Source organism: Asterias rubens, chromosome 12 (genome assembly GCF_902459465.1).
Source record: "Asterias rubens chromosome 12, eAstRub1.3, whole genome shotgun sequence".
NCBI classification, from domain to species: Eukaryota; Metazoa; Echinodermata; class Asteroidea; order Forcipulatida; family Asteriidae; genus Asterias; species Asterias rubens.
This window is the reverse complement of record NC_047073.1, coordinates 14,697,590-14,716,040: the sequence shown is the minus strand read 5'-3', so window position 1 is coordinate 14,716,040 and position 18,451 is coordinate 14,697,590. Positions and strand designations below refer to the sequence as shown.

At 40.0% G+C, this 18,451-nt stretch overlaps 2 protein-coding genes across 2 annotated transcripts; one reads left to right on the top strand and one right to left on the bottom strand.

The window, feature by feature from the left end:
- The first annotated feature begins 23 nt into the window (after positions 1-23).
- Positions 24-3,586, top strand: LOC117297821 (tetratricopeptide repeat protein 33-like). The gene is made up of 5 exons (XM_033780970.1): positions 24-100; positions 764-1,000; positions 1,473-1,554; positions 2,616-2,747; positions 3,037-3,586. The coding sequence occupies exons 1-5, from the start codon at positions 66-68 to the stop codon at positions 3,325-3,327; spliced, it is 777 nt and encodes a 258-aa protein (XP_033636861.1). The 5' UTR covers positions 24-65; the 3' UTR covers positions 3,328-3,586.
- A 1,100-nt stretch (positions 3,587-4,686) lies between these two features.
- On the bottom strand, positions 4,687-18,403 carry LOC117297978 (origin recognition complex subunit 1-like). The gene is made up of 15 exons (XM_033781181.1): positions 18,245-18,403; positions 16,795-16,904; positions 15,655-15,866; positions 14,355-14,715; positions 12,668-13,752; positions 12,264-12,376; positions 11,845-11,946; positions 11,140-11,314; positions 10,441-10,548; positions 9,571-9,720; positions 8,924-9,043; positions 8,389-8,561; positions 7,712-7,799; positions 6,695-6,731; positions 4,687-6,218 (listed from the first exon to the last, which is right to left on the bottom strand). The coding sequence occupies exons 1-15, from the start codon at positions 18,337-18,339 to the stop codon at positions 6,055-6,057; spliced, it is 3,093 nt and encodes a 1,030-aa protein (XP_033637072.1). The 5' UTR covers positions 18,340-18,403; the 3' UTR covers positions 4,687-6,054.
- Positions 18,404-18,451: the final 48 nt, after the last annotated feature.

The following is an 18,451-nucleotide window of genomic DNA, read 5'->3' as shown; positions in this document are numbered from 1 at the left end:
GTTACAATGAGCTGAGCAGAGACGTCAACATTGAAAACATTCATTTTGTGCAAAATCTTTCACGGATGACTTGCAGGTCCTTGCTGAATTGCTCTAGATGGTAAATAAGGTTGACCTTTTAATTTGATGATGGAGTGTACAAACTGCAATATGTTGAAATTTACAATGTTAAAAATTGTGCAAACATTGCAACTACGAAGATTTAAATTAATTTTACAAACAATTACAATGTTTACCTTTTTCTTTTCTTTTTTTCTCTTTTCTGACAGTTGAGTTTGTAGGTTCTTTGTTGTATTTAATCTTTTGTTAGCAATGTCATTAATGTACAGCAAACGACTAGAGATACACACACAGACAGTTGAGTTTACACACCTCACTGAACAAAGTTACTGTGTTCTGAATTGGAGCAATTTTTTTTTATGAACACTTTATTTATTTGCTTTATTTTTTAACAAATTAATTATAATTGAAATATTATATAAAATACCAACAAATATTGCAAGTTTCCGTTCGAACAAACTTTTTTTGGTTGGGGAAGGTTTAGCCCTACTTGTGTGGCCAAGGCTGGCTAGCTGAATCCTTAGTTACATGTAGGATTCCTTAATTAAGTGAGGATTCTAGGGTAGTTGCGATAACATAACCCTCCTGCCGAAAGCCATTTTCTTTGCTCGCCTGTTTCTCATGGTTAACCTCATTAAACTTTCAACTTTCACATTAATAAGGAGGAAATTAATTAAAATCTAAATAAAAATCAATGTTTCAGGTTAAAATCAAACGACAATATGACCACGTTTGGCTGGAAACGAAAACTCGGGCAACAGATTTCAAAGTCCGCCACTTCAAACTTTCAAGAGGTGACAGGGCAGCAGAATTCAGACAGCTCGGATGAGGAGGAGATCTTGATGGTTGCTAAGCAACAGAAGCTCGGCTTACTGGAAGATGCCAGTAGTAAGAGCAAAAGACTGAAGGAAGAAGGGGCAATCTTGGCAGAGGCGGAAAGGTAGATCTGCGGACGCAACTCACCCCCAGTGATCTCCCTAAACATGTCGGCAGTGGCCAAATGTTCATTAACATCTAAAAACCAGTCAAAACTATCTTTAAGTCGGTCTTGCTGGGTACATGTAGTTGGGAAAGCATCCCTGAAATATTTCAGGTTTTTAAAAACAAAGAAATTGACTTCAGGCATATGAAAGCACACAAATTTGGTCAACAAGGGTGTTTTTTTTCATTATTTTCTTTCAACTTATTTTCTTTCAACTTTGATGACCAATTTCATCAACATTTTCACAGACTTGTTATTGTATTCATAATGTTGAGATACACCAAGTGAGAATTTTTGGTCTTTGACAAAAAATTACCAAATGTGTCCAGCGCCTTTAAAAGATAGGATACAGAGATCCCAAAGGGAATAAAAAGCATCCTGTGCTTTTAAATCTTACCCATTTTTCGTCCTTTTTTCCCCTTCATTTTAGGTACTGGGAGGCAATCAAGAAGTGGGATGAAGCTCTTCAACTAACCCCGGAAAATGAACACATTTTGGACATGAAAGCGCAGGTAAGAACACCTTGGAGGAAATACATGTAGTTATGTCGGAGTGCAAAGTTTGTTGAGTGCAAAAAGGTGTCTAATCAGTGTTTCCAGCAGCAGATTTCACGAAATGCTAGGATTAATCCTATTTGGAGTTAGGGCGAGTAACCCGTCCTAACTTAGGATGGGTTCAATGCGTCTGAACTTCTATGGATACGGAACTTAACTCATCCTAAGTCCTAAGATTAATCCTACATTAAGTTTGAGAGTTTTAAGAGTTTGGTGAAACCGACGGCTGGTATGGTTGGCTGCAGATCTAACATAGCTCAGCAATAGCTCCGCATAATGAGCACTTTGAGTTGCCATCAGGTGTGGTTAAAACCGAGTGCTAAATAAGAACTGCCTGTTGTTATAATTTCACCATTAACACAAGTCTTTTGAGCAGGGTGTCGCAGTCTCAGTTGTCCGGTGTGTTCAAAGCTCCGGATTACCATATACGGTAGTATTACATCATTTCAGACCTGCGCACAGCAACCAAAAGTGGTCGAATTTAGTGCCGGGCTGAGTCAACTGTTTTGCTCAAGCTAATAGCTTTCATGGCGGCGTCCACATGTAAATCGTTTGATGAACAAGTGGAGCATCTACGACAGTATTGTGAAAAAGCAACCACATAATCGAGTATTTGATTAGCGGGAAGTACAAAGAAAGTTCTTCTGAAAGCCAGAGGAGGGTTGTGCGTTGCCAGGTTAAAAAGCACTCGTACGATAACAAACTTTTTAGCCTAAAAAGCTGCTAAGCACATCAATATGCTTACCATAATATCGTTACCTGCTAAAATACCTTTTACGTACAAAATTTATCTGCTATCCTGCTTAGTTGTGCTAAGCAGAACAATTTTAAGCAATATTTTCAGTGTTTCTTTTTTCTTGCAGCTCTATGAAATTGGGCCTTGTCGCGTGATATCCTTTGCCATAAAAGCAAGTCACATGGTATCGCTTTACAAACAGTCCCCAAAACAAAAGGTATCATTCCCTTTAACTTGTCGGTCAACATATATATCTTTTTAGTTTCTCTCCTCGATATTTTAGGCGTTGTTGATCCTCCATGAGGTTTTCCCAGCTGTACAGTCAGCTGAAGATGCAGTCAAGTATAACCCTCGATGGTGGGTTGGATACCAGACCCTCGGAAGAGCGCAACTTGGACTAGGAGACGTTAAACTAGTAAGACATCATATCCATCCTTGTTTTGGGGGTTTGTGTTTAATTATGAACACTTGAGCAAAATTAAAACTTGTATCAGAACTAAGCAAAGGGCACCACAGCAATTGCTGTTGGTACCTTGGGTTATTTCGAAGCCTGAGTTTCCCGTAGATACCTTTTTGAAATGATGAGTCTGTACATCTCAAATGTAACATTATTCTGCGCATTCAGGAAGCAGTTTATAAAACAAGGGATTTTTTTGTTCATTCTCATAAGATCTATTTTTCACTGGCGTTGTTACTTTCTGTAGGCAGTTGTTAGTTTCTCCAAGGCACTCCACCTGAACCCAGCTGAGGCTGAACTCTGGACAGAAGATCTTAGCTGGGCGAGGTCATTACTGAAGAATAAACTAGGAATCACTGGAGAGAGCGCAGTTACGGAAGAGGACCGTTCAAATGATGACCCGGAAAACGATCATGGCCAGTCCTCTGAAAAGCAAACTTTCAGTGACAGAAACGAGACTGGAGAAAACTTGGACTGTCTTGATGAAGATTTAAATTTGAGTGAGAGCAATGATTCGGACACTGACAAGAAGAGGTGACAGGACTTTGGCAAAACTTTCAGAGGAATGAGTTGATTGATGTACAGAACTTCAGCAAAACTATCGGAGGAATACAGTATGTTAATAGAACTTCATCAAACTACATCAGAGGATGGTGTAGACAGAAGTTCTGCAAAACTATCGTAGGAATTTATTGATTGAACTTCAGCAAAACCATCCCAAGGCATGCAACTGTAACTTCACGCCCCAAAAAAGCAGGAAATTACAAAATTTCAATGATTTTGTATAGTATTTTTCAATTTTGAATGGTAAAACTGAGATTAAAAAAAAGAGGAAATCAGCTGATCCGAGGAAAAGTTGCATGTATCCGAGGGATGTGTTGAACAGAACTCCAGCAAAACTATCAGAGAGATGTGTTGAATGTAATAATGATAATAATATTTGTTTTTTATATAGCGCTTTATACACCATGTCTCAAAGCGCTTCCAACATTATTACCCTGATCACTGGGCCATCTCATTCCTTAAACCATCTCAGCTCCCTAGGGAGTGTACAACCTGTGTCGCCAAATATGTAGCGCACTAAGCTAAACCAACCACAACAACTATCTCTGCCCTCACAGGTACCCATTTACCCCTGGGTGGAGAGAAGCAATTATAGTAAAGTGTCTTGCTCAGGGACACAAGTGTCACAACCGGGATTCGAACCAACACTCTGCTGAACAGGACCACCAGAGCTCGAGTTCGGTGCTCTTAGTCTTATCCGCTTGTACAAGTTGATTGATTTGATGAGGGACGTCAGAGAGCTCCTTTTGTAAACAGTATTTTCTTTGATACAAATAGAAGCGAGCCTGTATGAAAACCCAAACAAGTTCTACGCAAAAAATCTCTCTATTTCTTATTTGATAAGAGGTGTTTGTTCTTCCTTTTCTTCCTTAAAGGCAGTGGACACTATTGGAATTACTTAAAATAGTTTTTAGCATAAAACCTTACTTGGTAATGAGTAATGGGGCCAGGTTGGTAGTATAAAACATTGTGAGAAACGGCTCCCTCTGAAGTGGAGTAGTTTTCGAGAAAGAAGTAATTTTCCACGAACTTGATTTCGAGACCTCAAGTTTAGAATTTGAGGTCTCGAAAACAAGCATCTGAAAGCACACAACTTCGTGTGACAAGGGTGTTTTTTCCTTTCATAGGTATCTCGCAACTCCGACGACCAATCAAGCTCAAATTTTCACAGGTCTGTTAGTTTATGCATATGAAATTTACCAATAGTGTCCACTTGCTTTAAAATAAACATTTTTTCAATTATGTGATGAGATTTGAATCCATGAGTAAGATGACCCGACACATGAAATGTGCTGGCACTGGAATAAAGAATCAAGTGAAGTAGGCAGTTAAATATATTTTATAGAAATTTATTAAAATTTTATACTTTTACACAGTAAATACAAATTAAAATACTATGCTAACTAAATTAAAGCCTTTCTTAATACTTTCTTGTGACTTTATGATTGTTGTTATTATTATCTGTGTGATTTATTAGGATTCTTTTTTTCTCTCACTCTAACAAAAACCAACACCAGACTTTTAAGACTCTGATAATGTTGGTATGATCACATGTACAGCATAGTCGGACAAATCTAACTGGTTACTAAGATTACATTTTTATAAATCCAAATTTGGAAGTTGTGTTCTCTCAAAATGCAAAATATGTTACCTATAGAATAAAAACAAACTGGGGGGGGGGGGGGGATACAAATAAACCGACCAAGACATTTTAAGTACAATTTTTAAATCTGTTTAACAGCAACAAAAATCAAGAATAATACTTTATGTTTTATATATCAAAATGTTTGAAACACCAGTACAAAAAAGTTCATAGGAAAAGTAAAAATATAATATTCATCTGTTTTCGGAGATTAATTCAATTGAAAATATTTTGCATATTCTGTTTTTACTCGATTAGGCACAAATCTGTGGGAAAAATCAGGATTTGTCGCTCACAACTTTTACCGGACCACTCATAATATTAAATTTACTAGACCAGAATTATTTTCACGACTCAGAATGAGAATGAAAAGACCAAAACCAAAAAAACTTTGTTTTTTTGTTTTAACTGAGAAGTCCGATCTCATTTGAAAGTAGTCTTTAATACTCAACAGAATTTACAGATTCTTATCGGACTCAAAGTCAAAAATTGGAAATCAGAAAAAAATGTTGAAAACAGAAAAACACAAGACAACCGGATCAAGATTGGTCATGAGTTGACTGGCCCGACACACAAACCTTGGGCCTGTGGTCCAGTGTAAATTCTGATCCCTGCTCAGAAATTTGTGCAAAGTCTTTGACACTAAAATGTGGATGTCGAGGTACAATTTGTATTGGGTAATATGAAACAAATATCGACTGATTTTACTTGTGCTATGGTTAAAACTTGGGACTCCTTCCTTGATCCCCGGAGCGTTCTAGTTTCACTTGGCTTCTAGAACATGCCAAGGATCACGCCCTGGCAGGCCTGTATGATTTGTTTTCGGAAGCAAGGGCACCAAGGCATTTTCTCGTTTGTAAAGGGCACCCTGCACCCTGAGAGTAAATTGTAAACTTCAACTGGATCATTTCAAGGGCACCCAAGGCAATAACCAGGGGGCATGGAGGCAATCGCCTTTGTTGCTTCCGTTAAGTATCGGGCCTGCCTGGGCATTTTTCAAACAGTCAATATTTGTTTAAATATATTTACCGGAAACTCTCCATCGTCTAGTATCCATCTTCATTCACCATGTTCCTTTAATGCATATCCCACGTCATCCTGACTAATGTTAAGTCGTATGCGTTGCTTCAGTTCATTGGTACCAGACTCCAGGAGGATGAGGCGACATGACGCCAACCTGCTACAAACAGCTGACACCTCGGAAACTACTGGTGGATGAAGACCTGTCGAGAGGAGGCACAACAAACAAGAAAGTAGAACTTGAATAGAAAATTCATTAGGAATGTCCATTAAAACTTCAGTAAAGATGTTCATTTTACCAATTCCAATGAACAAAATATGGAGACCAAACTCAGAAGTTTTTCAGTGACGTTTTACCACGGCTGGTTTTCTCATGTTATAGTTTATCAGAGACAATTATAGAGGTTGTGATGAGCTGGAGAAAACCAGCTGTGATGAGTTGCCAGTCTGATGAAGCCATAAGTGCAAAAGAGGTGATACAACACTGAAAAATGTGAGTTTGTTGGAATTGATAAAATAAACCTCTTCACTGAAGAAAGTAGACTATCATTTTTAAGCGCCAGTAGAATACTGGTGTCATCGGCAAAGACCAGTATCTGCACTTTTTTGTGACCCAACCTCATAAGGAAATTGGATACGTCACTGTAAATCAACTTAAGAGAGTACTTGTTGAACTTACCTTCAAGTCTGCAGATGGATATATGCTGTACAAGAACCTAATGGGGCAAACAGAAAAATACACAAAAGTTACAATCAATCTCACTTTAAAATGCCTAAGCCTTAATAATAATAACATTGTAATAATATTTACACAAATATAATCAGCAAGAAGTTAAAAATCCAGAATTATTATTATTATTATCACTATTATTTATTTGCCATAACAGTACAAAACAAAATACAAGACAATATACCCCGAGATGGGCAAGGGACAACAAAAGCAAATACATACTATGATCCGTATATCTGTTGCCCCACATCTGGGGTACACAATAAAATTAATAAAGATTTAACATAGTTTAGTACAAAAAGCAATAATAAAAGCAGATAATTATACAACCAATAGTAAAAAATTAATATCTAATAAGAACAAATAAGTAAAAATAACAGAAAGGTTAGGGATAAACAATGGGTGCGTTCGTTTAGAATGCATTTAAATAAAACTATACATAAGAAACAAATGTTACTTTAAAAGTACAGTAGTATGTAAAGAAGTTTCTTCATAAAACTATTGGTATTTTGTGTTGTTGTTTTTCTTGTAAAGTGCTGCTAGACTTTCTGTGAGATGCACTATATAGAAGCTGTGTATTATAACAGAAGAATTAAACATTACTTAAAAATGACAGTATACACGGTAGAATGTAAAATACAAGCAATAACGAAGATACTTTCAATAACACAATGATGACAACGAATGCATCAATAAAACCCAGAAGCATCAGACAAGGGCTCTAGTGTTAGTTTTGTTAGCTCAAGGGCACAAGTGTCATGACCAGGATTCTAACCCACTCTATGCTGCTGTCAACAATGGAGCCTTGGCTCAGTGAAATAGACTACTTGGCCATGATTACACCGCAAACAAACTCCCGTTAAGGTTTGTGTTGTTTAAAGCAGGTTTCTACAGGTGCACGTTTAAGAAAGAAAACAAAGCTTTTGGATAAGGGCCAAAAGAGTTTCTTATAATGAACGTTGGTACCTTTTCAAATGCGGCTTCCTCCAGGCCTGACATCTTGAATTCTGTTGTGATGGCTCTTAAGAAGATCTGCTCATGTCTTGAGGCTTGCCTGAAAAAAGTATCAAATTAAGCCGTCATTAAATTGTTTTGATACCAAGTTTTTGGCCATGATATGAATCCCTACTCACTGCGAATGAAGATGCATGGAATATAATTTACATGTAGAAGTTTCAGCTTCATTAGTCGTCAAGTTTTTCAGGAGAGTCGTGTAAGATGATAAATTTAAAACAAATTCTCACCGAGACAAAAATTATTTTGGTGAAATTGTTTTACTCATTTCTCAAAAACTAAAGTGTCTCAGCAAATCCAATTTTCAGGGAAGCTTTCTACCATCATTATTTTTAAATTGTGTAAGTTGAACGTAAATCTGTGGCATTTGGGTTTTGTACAAAAAAGACCCAACCCTTAAAACTTGATTAAACCCTCAAAACTATATTATGGTGTATACAAAAGTACAATGATACAAACAACCAAGAAATGGACTGAATACAGTTTTAAAAAAAAAAAAAAAAAAAAAAAAAAAGGAAACTTATTCTATGGCTCTGGTTACCGTAACCAAAGATTTGGCACTTATTGAAGCAGGGAATTCCGCGCTTACTTCAACCCTTTTCACGGGTTAGTATGAGGGTTAGGCATACCTTATAGCAATGATCTTTGGTGAGCTGAACATCTCTGTTAAAGCAGTATCGACATGTTTCATCCCCACCAGTGGTCCCTTCCCTTTCCCTGTTGGTTTGGCTGCTTCAGCAAGCTCTGTTGCACGTCGGCAGATGTCTAACGCTCTCCTGGCATCTCCTGAAACAGCTGCAACCTAGAATAAAAAAAAAAAGGGAAAACAAACCTGTCAAAAATGCTCTCCTCCAACCACCTAAGACGTTTGGTAAATGTCAAAGACCAGTGTTCTCACTAGTGTATCCCAACATATGCATAAAACAACAAATCTGTGAAATTTTTTACTCTATTGGTCATCGAAGTTGCAATACAACACACGTTTTTGGAAGTAAAAATGCACTCATTAAAACCAATCAACAATATCCATTGTGTATGTATTTTGTCCTCTAAATCATCGTTTAAAACTTCTTTGCGTGTGTTTTTTGTCTGGTGAATAGTCCCTTCCAACGCAAGCGCCTTAAAGTCCGCTGCCACCTAGTGAGGGAGTTTTTGATTTCTTACCTTCCTTGCAGCAAGTTGGATTGCGTCGGGTTCAAATGCCCTCAGTCCCTCCAGACGACTTTGCACAATGCTCTGGAGCTGCTTAAAGGTGTACGGCTGGAAGGTCATCCGAGTTAAACCCTAGAAGGGGCAAGGGTCAAACAAGAGAGTATGAGAAGGTTAGGGCAACTTAACTTTTTTTGCAGGGGTGACACAAAAGTCAAAAGGTCTAAAACTTAAGGCGGTACTACTGATGGTTTTTCTTTTGGCAAGACCACTTACCGACCCACCCAGATCTAACCCTCTGATAAAGTGGAACAATATTTCTTTGTAGCAGGCTTCCAGAGCCCAATTTCATGGCTCTGCTTATACCGCAAAATTCTGCCCTTACAATCGCCATTCTCCGCTAGTATTGCAAGCCAAAATTCACCGCTTACCGATGAAATAGGCTTGACCTTAGCACAGCATTTCCTACTCCCGTAAGTGCCGATTCTTTGCTTGAAGCTTTTGCTAGGTTCTTAGGTTTCCGACACCCCTCCCCCTGCCAATCAAACTGGGGTGCCAGTACTAGTGGAACCATTCTCGCATTTGTGTAATTCCTGGGGCTACTCCCAGCACTCGAGCATCACTAGAAGTACACCTACAACAAACAAAGCCAAACCACCTACCAGTCTGCTAGACACTCTATTCATCATGATCCTCTCTGGTAGATCCATAGTATTAGCGATGGCTAGGACAATCAGGCGTGCTTTGGGTCGACTTGGCCAATCAAAAAGGCTGTATAATACACCTTGCTTACGTGTCCACAACAGATCCAACTAGAATATCAAATAGACAGGGAGAGAGAAGGGAACGAGAATAAGTTAATAAAAGAGAACTCCCTTCAATCCACTAAGCCAAAGTAGTAGTCCCGTACGATTTCCTACCTGCCGCCAAGGTAATACTTAATAGGCAAGACAGTTCTTTTCAGAACTAAGAATTCTTCCAAATTCTAAAATTCTGACAATCACAATCTTCAATCCACTAAGCCAAAGTAGTAGTCCCGTACGATTTCCTACCTGCCGCCAAGGTAATACTTAATAGGCAAGACAGTTCTTTTCAGAACTAAGAATTCTTCCAAATTCTAAAATTCTGACAATCACAAGGGTCTACAAGCCACTTCGGAATTGCAGCTGCGCATGTCTGTTACTGCTGACAACACAATTTGTCTATCTCCCGTGACCATTTGACAACACCAGAGAGTCACGGGAGATAGACAAAATCCGTTGTCAGCAGTAGAAGACATGCGCAGCTGCAATTCCAAATAGGCTTTTTGTACATGTACTTGTGCTGCCACATGAGTGAATTCATATCCACTACCCTAAGGAGACTGAGAACAAAACAAAAAAGGGAAAATCATAAGGTCTCTCATGGGAATTCTAAAGACCGGGGTGATCCACAAGGAATATTGTGTTCAAAGTCTATGGGAGGTTCTTAACTACAGGGACAAAGGTCGGGTTTAACCACACCCATTTATGACCCTTGATCCCCCCACCCACCTCGTCCACGAGGAGTACAACAGGTGTCTTCCTCCCTGAAGCTGTTGTGAAGTATTTCTCCAGCAGTTGAGATGCATGCTCGGGTGTCGCCTTCTGACCAGTCAGGTTCTAAACACAAACAGAGATTCAATTTCATAATATAAAAGTCACTGGAGACTGTTGGTAATTACTCAAAATAATTGTTAGCATCACAACTTACTTCGCAACGAGCAATGGAGAGCTGTTGATAGTATAAAACATTGTGAGAAACGGCTCCCTCTGAAGTAAAGTAGTTTTTGAGAAACGAGGTAATATCTCACTCAAATATTAAAAGACTTCAGGCCTGAAGCCTTTTTTAGGCATCTGAAAGCACACAAATTTGTGCACCAAGGGTGTTTTCACCGGACCCAGCAGTGTGGATTTGACTCCCGGTCATGACACTTGTGCCCTTGAGAAAGGCACTTAACCAGATTTGTTTCATTAAAACTCTGGATGCACTACCACCCAGGCTCCAAGTGGATGATACTTAGTAGTAGGTTGATTTGGGTGGATAGCCCAAATCAGTTAAGTGTCGCCCTTACCAAGAAGGTGTCCTCTATGTTCTTGTGATGTTATTCCATCTCTCATCATTTTGTTTTATAAAACAACAACTACCCCTTTCCCCCCCCCACCCCAAAAAAGATCAAAACAAAAAATGATAAACAGTTTCTTTCATTATACCTTGAGGATCTGCACAAATGCCTGATGAGGCTCCGTTAACTTCATTCCGTTGATCTCAATCAAGGTGAATTCTGGGATTTCCTCGTCTTCTTCCTCTTCCCTCCTAAGGAATGACATCACCTCGGTTACCGTCGCCGTCTTCCCGGTACCCGGCACACCTGAGATGTACATGCACCTGGGCATGAAATAACAAAAAACAACCTTGACTATTGTCCATCTTTTGTTTGTTAATTTTGGTTTTACCCTTACATACACCGATGTTTGTTAGCACAGCACTGTTCTAGAGTTGCAAAGGTCGTGGGTTCGACTCCCATCCGATTAATATGCCTGTAACTTTTTTTTTACACAAATTGAATTTTCATTTCCTATCTGACTGTGTGGGGTTCCCCTAGAATAAATCTCTAAGATTTTCCTCCCACATCTAAAATTGAAACTTCCTTCATTGTCTTCTCTCAATTGGTTCTCGGCTAGTAAAGCAATTAAGTTCTCTTTTCTGAGAGTCCTTGGCTTGACAATCAGGGACCAATTTCATAGAACTGCTAGGCACAAAAATTTGCTAAGCATGAGATTTCTTCCTTGATAAGGAAGAAATTTTATGGTAAGCAAATTTTTGGGTTTAGCAGCTCTATGATATTGGGCCCAGAATGAATGAAATGCAAAACAGTTGTGAAAAATCGTTGACAAGATCTTTTCTCAGTCACTCACCCTCCAGTGCCGTCTAGGATTTTACTTTTGACGAACGTGTAAATGTCGGCAAACTCGTGCTCACGACAAGGAAGAGAATCAGGTACGGCTGAAACGTGCAATCTGCAGGAAAAAGCAATCAAAATGTTGTGATGAGTGCTTATTTTACAATTGCAACTTCAACGACCAATTGAGCCCAAATTTTCACAGGTTTGTTCTTTCATGCACATGTTAGGATACACCAAGTGAACCAGGGGTGAATTTCACAAAGAGTTAAGACTACTCTTATCTCGAATTAGTACAAGTTACTCGTCCAAACTTTGGACTGGCCTTAGGTTTTCAATATCTCCTAGGACTAGTCCTAACTCTTTGTGAAACCGACCCCAGAGCCTTTGAAAAGAGTTTGTTTTAAGGTTTGAGGCTTTTTTGTTTAAACTTACCGTGCCCTGGCATGTTCCAGTACTTTAGCAGGTGTTTTACATGGTGTTTTCCGCTCTGTGATGTGTGGTATGGCCTCTTTCCTTGGTGTTTTACTCTTGCTCTGTACCTTTTTCTGAAAAAAATAATAATCAAGACTTGTTCCTAAAATCAACTTTTTTTTTCAATGTACAACGTAATTACATGTACTTGACTCTCCTAAAAACATTGCTATGTGATTTTCACTATTTCCTCGAAAAACATGACTGTATTGAAGCTGAAACTTCTACAAGTAAAATATATTACATTCATATTCATTCACAGTGGGTATGGGTTCATGTCAAGTCTTGATCAACAAAATGTACCCAAACCCTTTAAGTGATGGCTACTTGAATGTAAATTTGTGACGGTAAGATTTCATACTTACAGAGAGAGGCGTCTTTGGTGCTGCACTCTTCTTTGATTTCTTCGCAGGAGTTTTTCTCCTTTTGATGATGATTTCTTCATCGCTGGACAGCTCTTCGAACTCACTATCATCTCCATCATCACTTTCTTCCTTCTTGGAGGTCTTCTTAACTGATCTTGGTCTTCCTCTCTTCCGTTGTGCCCCCGTCTCGACATCCTCATCTTCAAGACTTACCCTACTTGCTGGAACAGACTTCCGCCGATGAGTTCTCTGGTTCTTGCTTTGTCGTACTGTTGTCCTCACATCTTCCACATCACTGTCTCCCTCATCGTCACTTTCATCTTTTCGACATCCCATCGTGGCTTTCTTAGGCCTTCCTTGCTTAGGTTTCACTTCCTCCTCGCTGTCCTCATCTAGAGCTATCCTCTTGGCTGGAAGAGACTTCCGCTTTGCAGACTTCTGCTTTGAGTCACCACCCACCTTCTTCTGCTTCTGTTTCCTTTCATTCTTATCGCTTACAAAGTCTTCAACATCATCATCCCCACAGAAAACAACTTCAAGCATCGTTTTTTTACTCTCCCTCCCCCTAAGCAGCCCGTCTTTATCCTCATCAAACACAATTTTCTTACTTGCAGGCACCTTCCTACCTCGCAGCAGTCCATCGTTCGGAGTCCTACAGGCAGCCGGCTCACTTTCTCTCTTACTGTGGCTCTTGCTTTTGATCTCAGACTGGCAGCGTCCATCCCTTCTCCTTGGAATCACATTGAGGTCAGACTGACTGAATTTCTGGTGAAGTCCATCGACAGGTTCCTTCTTAACCTCTGAGAGCGACTTCAGATCAGTGTAAGAATGCCCCTTTATCGGAGAATTGGAAATGTTCAACTTTCTTACGTTGAGACTCGGGAGAAAAATATCTAAGTCAGTGAAGCGTGTCTTCTTGATCGACAGAGCGCTCGGAGTGTTTTTATTGGCCTGCCTCTTTTGCAGGGGTGTTCTTTTGGGGAGGTCAATTAGTTCAACTTGATCACTCCCTTCGTCGCTGCTGAAGATCTCGTCAAGAACATCTACGTCGGAGAAATTCAAGCGTGGGCAAGGGGACTTGTTTTCTGTTGAAAAAAACAACAACAAAAACTCTCTTAAAATCTTCCTATAGATGCTCGGAGAAGCCTTAAAGCCAGTGGACACTATTGGTAATTGTCAAAGACTAGTCTTCACAGTTGGTGTATCTCAACATATGGATCAAAAAACAAACCTATCAAAATTTGAGCTCCATCGGTCATCGTAGTTGCGAGATGATAATGAAAGAAAAAAACGCCCATGTCATACGAAGTTGTGTGCTTTCAGATGCTTGATCTAAGGTCTCGAAATCAAATTCTTGGAAAATTACTTCTTTCTCGTAAACTACGATACTTCAGAGGGAGCCGTTTCTCACAATGTTTTATACTATCAACCTCTCCCCATTACTCATTACCATGTAAGGGTTTATACTAATAATTATTTTGAGTAATTACCAATAGTGTCCACTGCCTTTAAAAAATCCAATGTGCAATGCACAAGCATGACTTTTGGAAAAAGCAGTACTAGGGCTGGACTGCATGTACAAACCATTTTTTTTTCTTGTTTTCATGCTTTTTAATAACCATTTAGCTGATCTTCCTGACAGGGGAAAAAAAAGTTGGAAAATCAGACATAACCAAACAATTCTTACCATTTTTAGGGGTTTTTGGTTTAGAATGTTCTTTGCTTTTAGGCGTCTTGTGTGACTTCACAACCCCGTTGACTTTAGAACTGTCCAGCTCTTTGATCTTTTTTTTCTTATTTGGTGTTTTGGCTGGGGTCTTGGCAGGGGTCTTGACGTGGGTCTTGGCAGAGATCTTGGCAGGGGTCTTGGCGTGTGTCTTGCCAGGGGTCTTGCTAGGGGTCTTGCCAGGGGCCACACCAATGTCTCTCCTGGTGTTGATCACTGGCTTACAGGAATGGCCGTCAAATGACCATCGGACGTAGAGCACCGGAAGACCCTCATCAGAGGTCTGCTTTGGAAGTGGGGCATCTGATGCTACTTTGACAATCTAGAGTAAAGAAAGGCAAGACATTAATAATCTTTATAAGAACTTGTGTATTTAGCCCAATATTTAAGCAGGGCTCAAATTTTACATGAGGGCAGTAGTTTTAGTGTCAGGCCAGTAAACTACCTGTGTTTTGTGCTGTGGTTTGACAGTTGAATAAGAAAATCTTAAAACGCTTGTGAAAAAATGTGTTCAAATGTTGACATGGAGTCTAAAACCTTTCGTTTCTATTTCGTAATGAAGTATTAATACACATAAAGTTTTAAAAGTGTATATTTTTTGAACCAAAATCCTTTGCACACTGATTGTGTGGATCGGGACATGCATACTGGCAATCGTACATGTATGTGGGTTCCACTAATGAACTGAACCCTTTAACAACTAGTTCAGTTGATGCATTCAAAACATCAAGAACTAAAATTAATGGCTCTGCAAAGAATCAGGGCCCAATTTCATGGCTCTGCTTACCGCCGAATTCTGCGCTTACGATCGCGATTCCCCGTTTACGCGCAAGCGCCAAATTTCTGCGCTAGCCTTGTAAGCGTAGAATGCCTAGACGTGAAGTACGCACGCGCAGAAGCCCAAATTCGCTGCTAACCCGTGAAATACGCTTGCCGTAAGCACAGAATTCCCTGCTTCCATAAGTGCCGATTCTGTGCTTACGGTAAGCAGAGCCATGAAATTGGGACCTGCTCTTATGGAAGTAGGGAGTTCTGCGTTTATGTCAAGCGTATTTCACAGGCTAGGGGGATCCCTTTAGGTAATTTTGGCTTTTAGTGCACATGCGTTCTCCACGTTACTAGGCATTCTTTGCTTACACAGCATACACTGAATTTCGAGTGGCTGTAAGCGCAGAATTATACAGTAAGCAGGGCCATAAAATTGGGTTCTTACAGCCCCTTCCTTCGGCCATGAGGAACAAGTTCTCTTGATCAAGCTCACCTTACACTTGCCGATGATGGTCTCAGCATCGATCTCTTTCTCGGTGATTCGGTCAGATTTAGAATCAAATAAAATCACCTCAGTCGTGCTGGCGGGATCCAAGTCTTCTGGTAGGGTGCGCGCATCGCGGACTCGTTCTCTTAACTCATTCGGACGCATGTACCACTGCACAATGGCGCGACGATTGTCATCCGCCTCTGGATCGGCTAGATCTGTATTGAAATAAAAATGTTAGGCAGTTTAAGTAATTATTATTATTATTTCAGTTTGTCCAAAAACAAGTCTAAAAGCCACTCTAGGTAAAGGGCTACAAGGAAGAAAACATAGAAATGCAGAAACTCAGTGAAGCTGAAGGTAGGAATTGATATTCCTCTTAAAAGATGGCAGATCATAGGATGAAGGGAAACATGAACCAGGCAAGGAGTAGCTCTTTGTTCTATATCTCGGCACAGCCACATGGTATAAGGATGAGAACAAAGCAGGGAGGTGATTTTGGCAAACAATAGACAGATCCAGTAGGCTCCGCCCGCGACGCACGTGTGAGCAAAACACGTGGGGCTCTCCAATGCCTTTCTGCACAACTCTGTCGCGCGCGCCAAGATATGCGAATGCATGTTGGACCTTATTTGTCGGACCTTCGTTGCGTTGTGATTGGTCAATACGCAACGGGGCGGAGCTTAGTGGATCAGTCTATTGTCTGAGAGAAGCAATCTTGTTGCCTGTAATCAAACATCTCCTCAAGATATTCGGTTCTTTGTTTTTTTTTTCTTTTTTCTTGTCTCCTGTAAAGCGCTCTGCTCTTCGAATAGCACAAAATAAATGCTTCGTATTGGTATTCTTGTTACTTCCATGCTTCTTCTCATTGGCCCTAGTCTCGACACTCATGGAGTGACAGGTCTTTTTCTCCAGCTGCGCATCTGGAACTCTCTACCACTTAATCTTAGATCTTGTGTTTGTACCACAACATTCAAATCTCTTCTCAAAACTTATCTTATGTCACAGGTTTTCAAGGACTAATTTTGTTGTGTCTGTTTTTCTTTGTTTTGTTTGTTTTTGGTTTTTACTGCGCCTTGAACACCCAGCAGGGTGGATACGTGCGCATTACAAATCTGATTATTATTATTATTATTTTATATTTACCATTGTTAAAGAGGTCAACGACCTGTGCAACAAAACTCAGTTCATCTTCCTCACTGTCGATGAATACGTAATCACCGATTGCCATCACCTCATTCTCAATTCTTAGTGCCCTGGGAAAGATAAAGACAAATTATAATCTTCAGTCATTCTTAGTTGAACAAAGCGGGGGTTGGACATGTTGGAAAACTCAAACTCTGCTGGATCAACAGCCTCACCAGGTGGAGTGGCCTCGGCATGGCTGAACTAACAGCGACCCTACAGCGAGGCAAAATCACCCCTGCACCAGCCACACAACCCAGGAGAAGTTTTATAAATACGACCTGAGAATTTGCAGCAGAGGGATCAGAGGGCAGGCGACTTTTTACTTCCGTAATATAAAAGCACAAGGGAAACTAACTGGGAAGAGCGTCGCCATTCATTTTGTAATTCCTTTATGAAAATGACTCTGCATTGGGTGAATTTGATTAGCTTCCCCGGGTCGACCCCGATCTGCCACCGGTATATTTTAATAGCTTTGACGTTGCTCCAGGGGCTCACCCCGGTCAGCCCCAAGTGCCCTTCTTGTGAAACAGGTCACTTGGGGCTGGCCCGAGGTGCATGATGTCACCACGAAAGGGGGAGTGTGATCGTTCGATTAGCTTTTGTCAGAGCAGAGGGGCTCACCCGAATGAACACCGCGGGGTCACACATCACACAGGGAAGCTTATTGAATGCACCCTAAATAAAAGTTTAAAACTCAATTTCATTTTCAACAACTGCCAGCAACCCAAAACTTTTTATTATTAGGCAAAAAAAAAACAAATGGATAACTTTCCGTATGGCGCCACCACTTTTTCACTCATTTTTACAAAAAGGGATATATCATTGAGGTAAATTAGATACTATATTATTTCATATCGAATGAAAAAGTGGTGGCGCCATACGGAAACTTTTCCAAACAAATCCCTGAGTTTAAGTTTTAACTGAAGTGAAAGAATGAAAAACACTTACTTGTGACCTTGTCGATAATTCGGATAATTTCAACATGAAATCATTGATTTCGCTTCTTTTTTTAATCCGTTTTTTACGAAAAACTGATTTCCGTTTTACTATATGATTGGGGGCTATGCAGTTTTTCTTAGTTGTGTTGTTTTGTTTTTTTATAAACTCATTGCTATAATAACTTTCATTCAGTTCAGTGAGGTGCTACTACGACCCCTCACCAAAACCAAAAGCCCATCCCTATATACAACAGATCAGCAAAAGTCAATAATACTATACACACACGTAGTCTACAGAGAGACAGTGCGAGTGTGTGTATTTCTACCTCCATGATACATCCACACCACATGCTAAACAAACACAGGTCGTGACATCACATAGGAATGTGACAAGCTGACAAGTACGTAGTCACCACACTCTCGCCACACCATCGCATCGATCGTGAACAATAAAAATGAAAGAAACTCACTCGTAATATGTTTTACCACGACGAGATTTTCCTTTGGGTCCAATCCATGCAGATGAGTTTCCCCCATTCGAACTCAGTTTCCTTCGAGAACTCATTGCACAAATTTACACGAAATGTTGTTCGGCTATCACCAAAGACAGCTCAACACACCAAACTCGCGCGAAAGTGGTCTTTAAATTAACCACGTGAGCGATTGAGGGCGCTTTC

What these genes read in the sequence shown, in the direction of transcription:
- LOC117297821 (XM_033780970.1), top strand. Translation starts at nt 66, where the DNA reads ATGACTTGCAGGTCCTTGCTGAATTGCTCTAGATG. An exon ending in TTGCTGAATTGCTCTAGATG is followed by an intron (nt 101 to 763) that starts GTAAATAAGGTT and finishes TCAATGTTTCAG; the next exon opens with GTTAAAATCAAACGACAATA. An exon ending in ATCTTGGCAGAGGCGGAAAG is followed by an intron (nt 1,001 to 1,472) that starts GTAGATCTGCGG and finishes CCTTCATTTTAG; the next exon opens with GTACTGGGAGGCAATCAAGA.
- LOC117297978 (XM_033781181.1), bottom strand. Translation starts at nt 18,339, where the DNA reads ATGAGTTCTCGAAGGAAACTGAGTTCGAATGGGGGAAACTCATCTGCA. An exon ending in ATCCTAGACGGCACTGGAGG is followed by an intron (nt 11,315 to 11,844) that starts GTGAGTGACTGA and finishes TTTCATGCCCAG; the next exon opens with GTGCATGTACATCTCAGGTG. An exon ending in ATCCATCTGCAGACTTGAAG is followed by an intron (nt 6,219 to 6,694) that starts GTAAGTTCAACA and finishes TCCTCTCGACAG; the next exon opens with GTCTTCATCCACCAGTAGTT.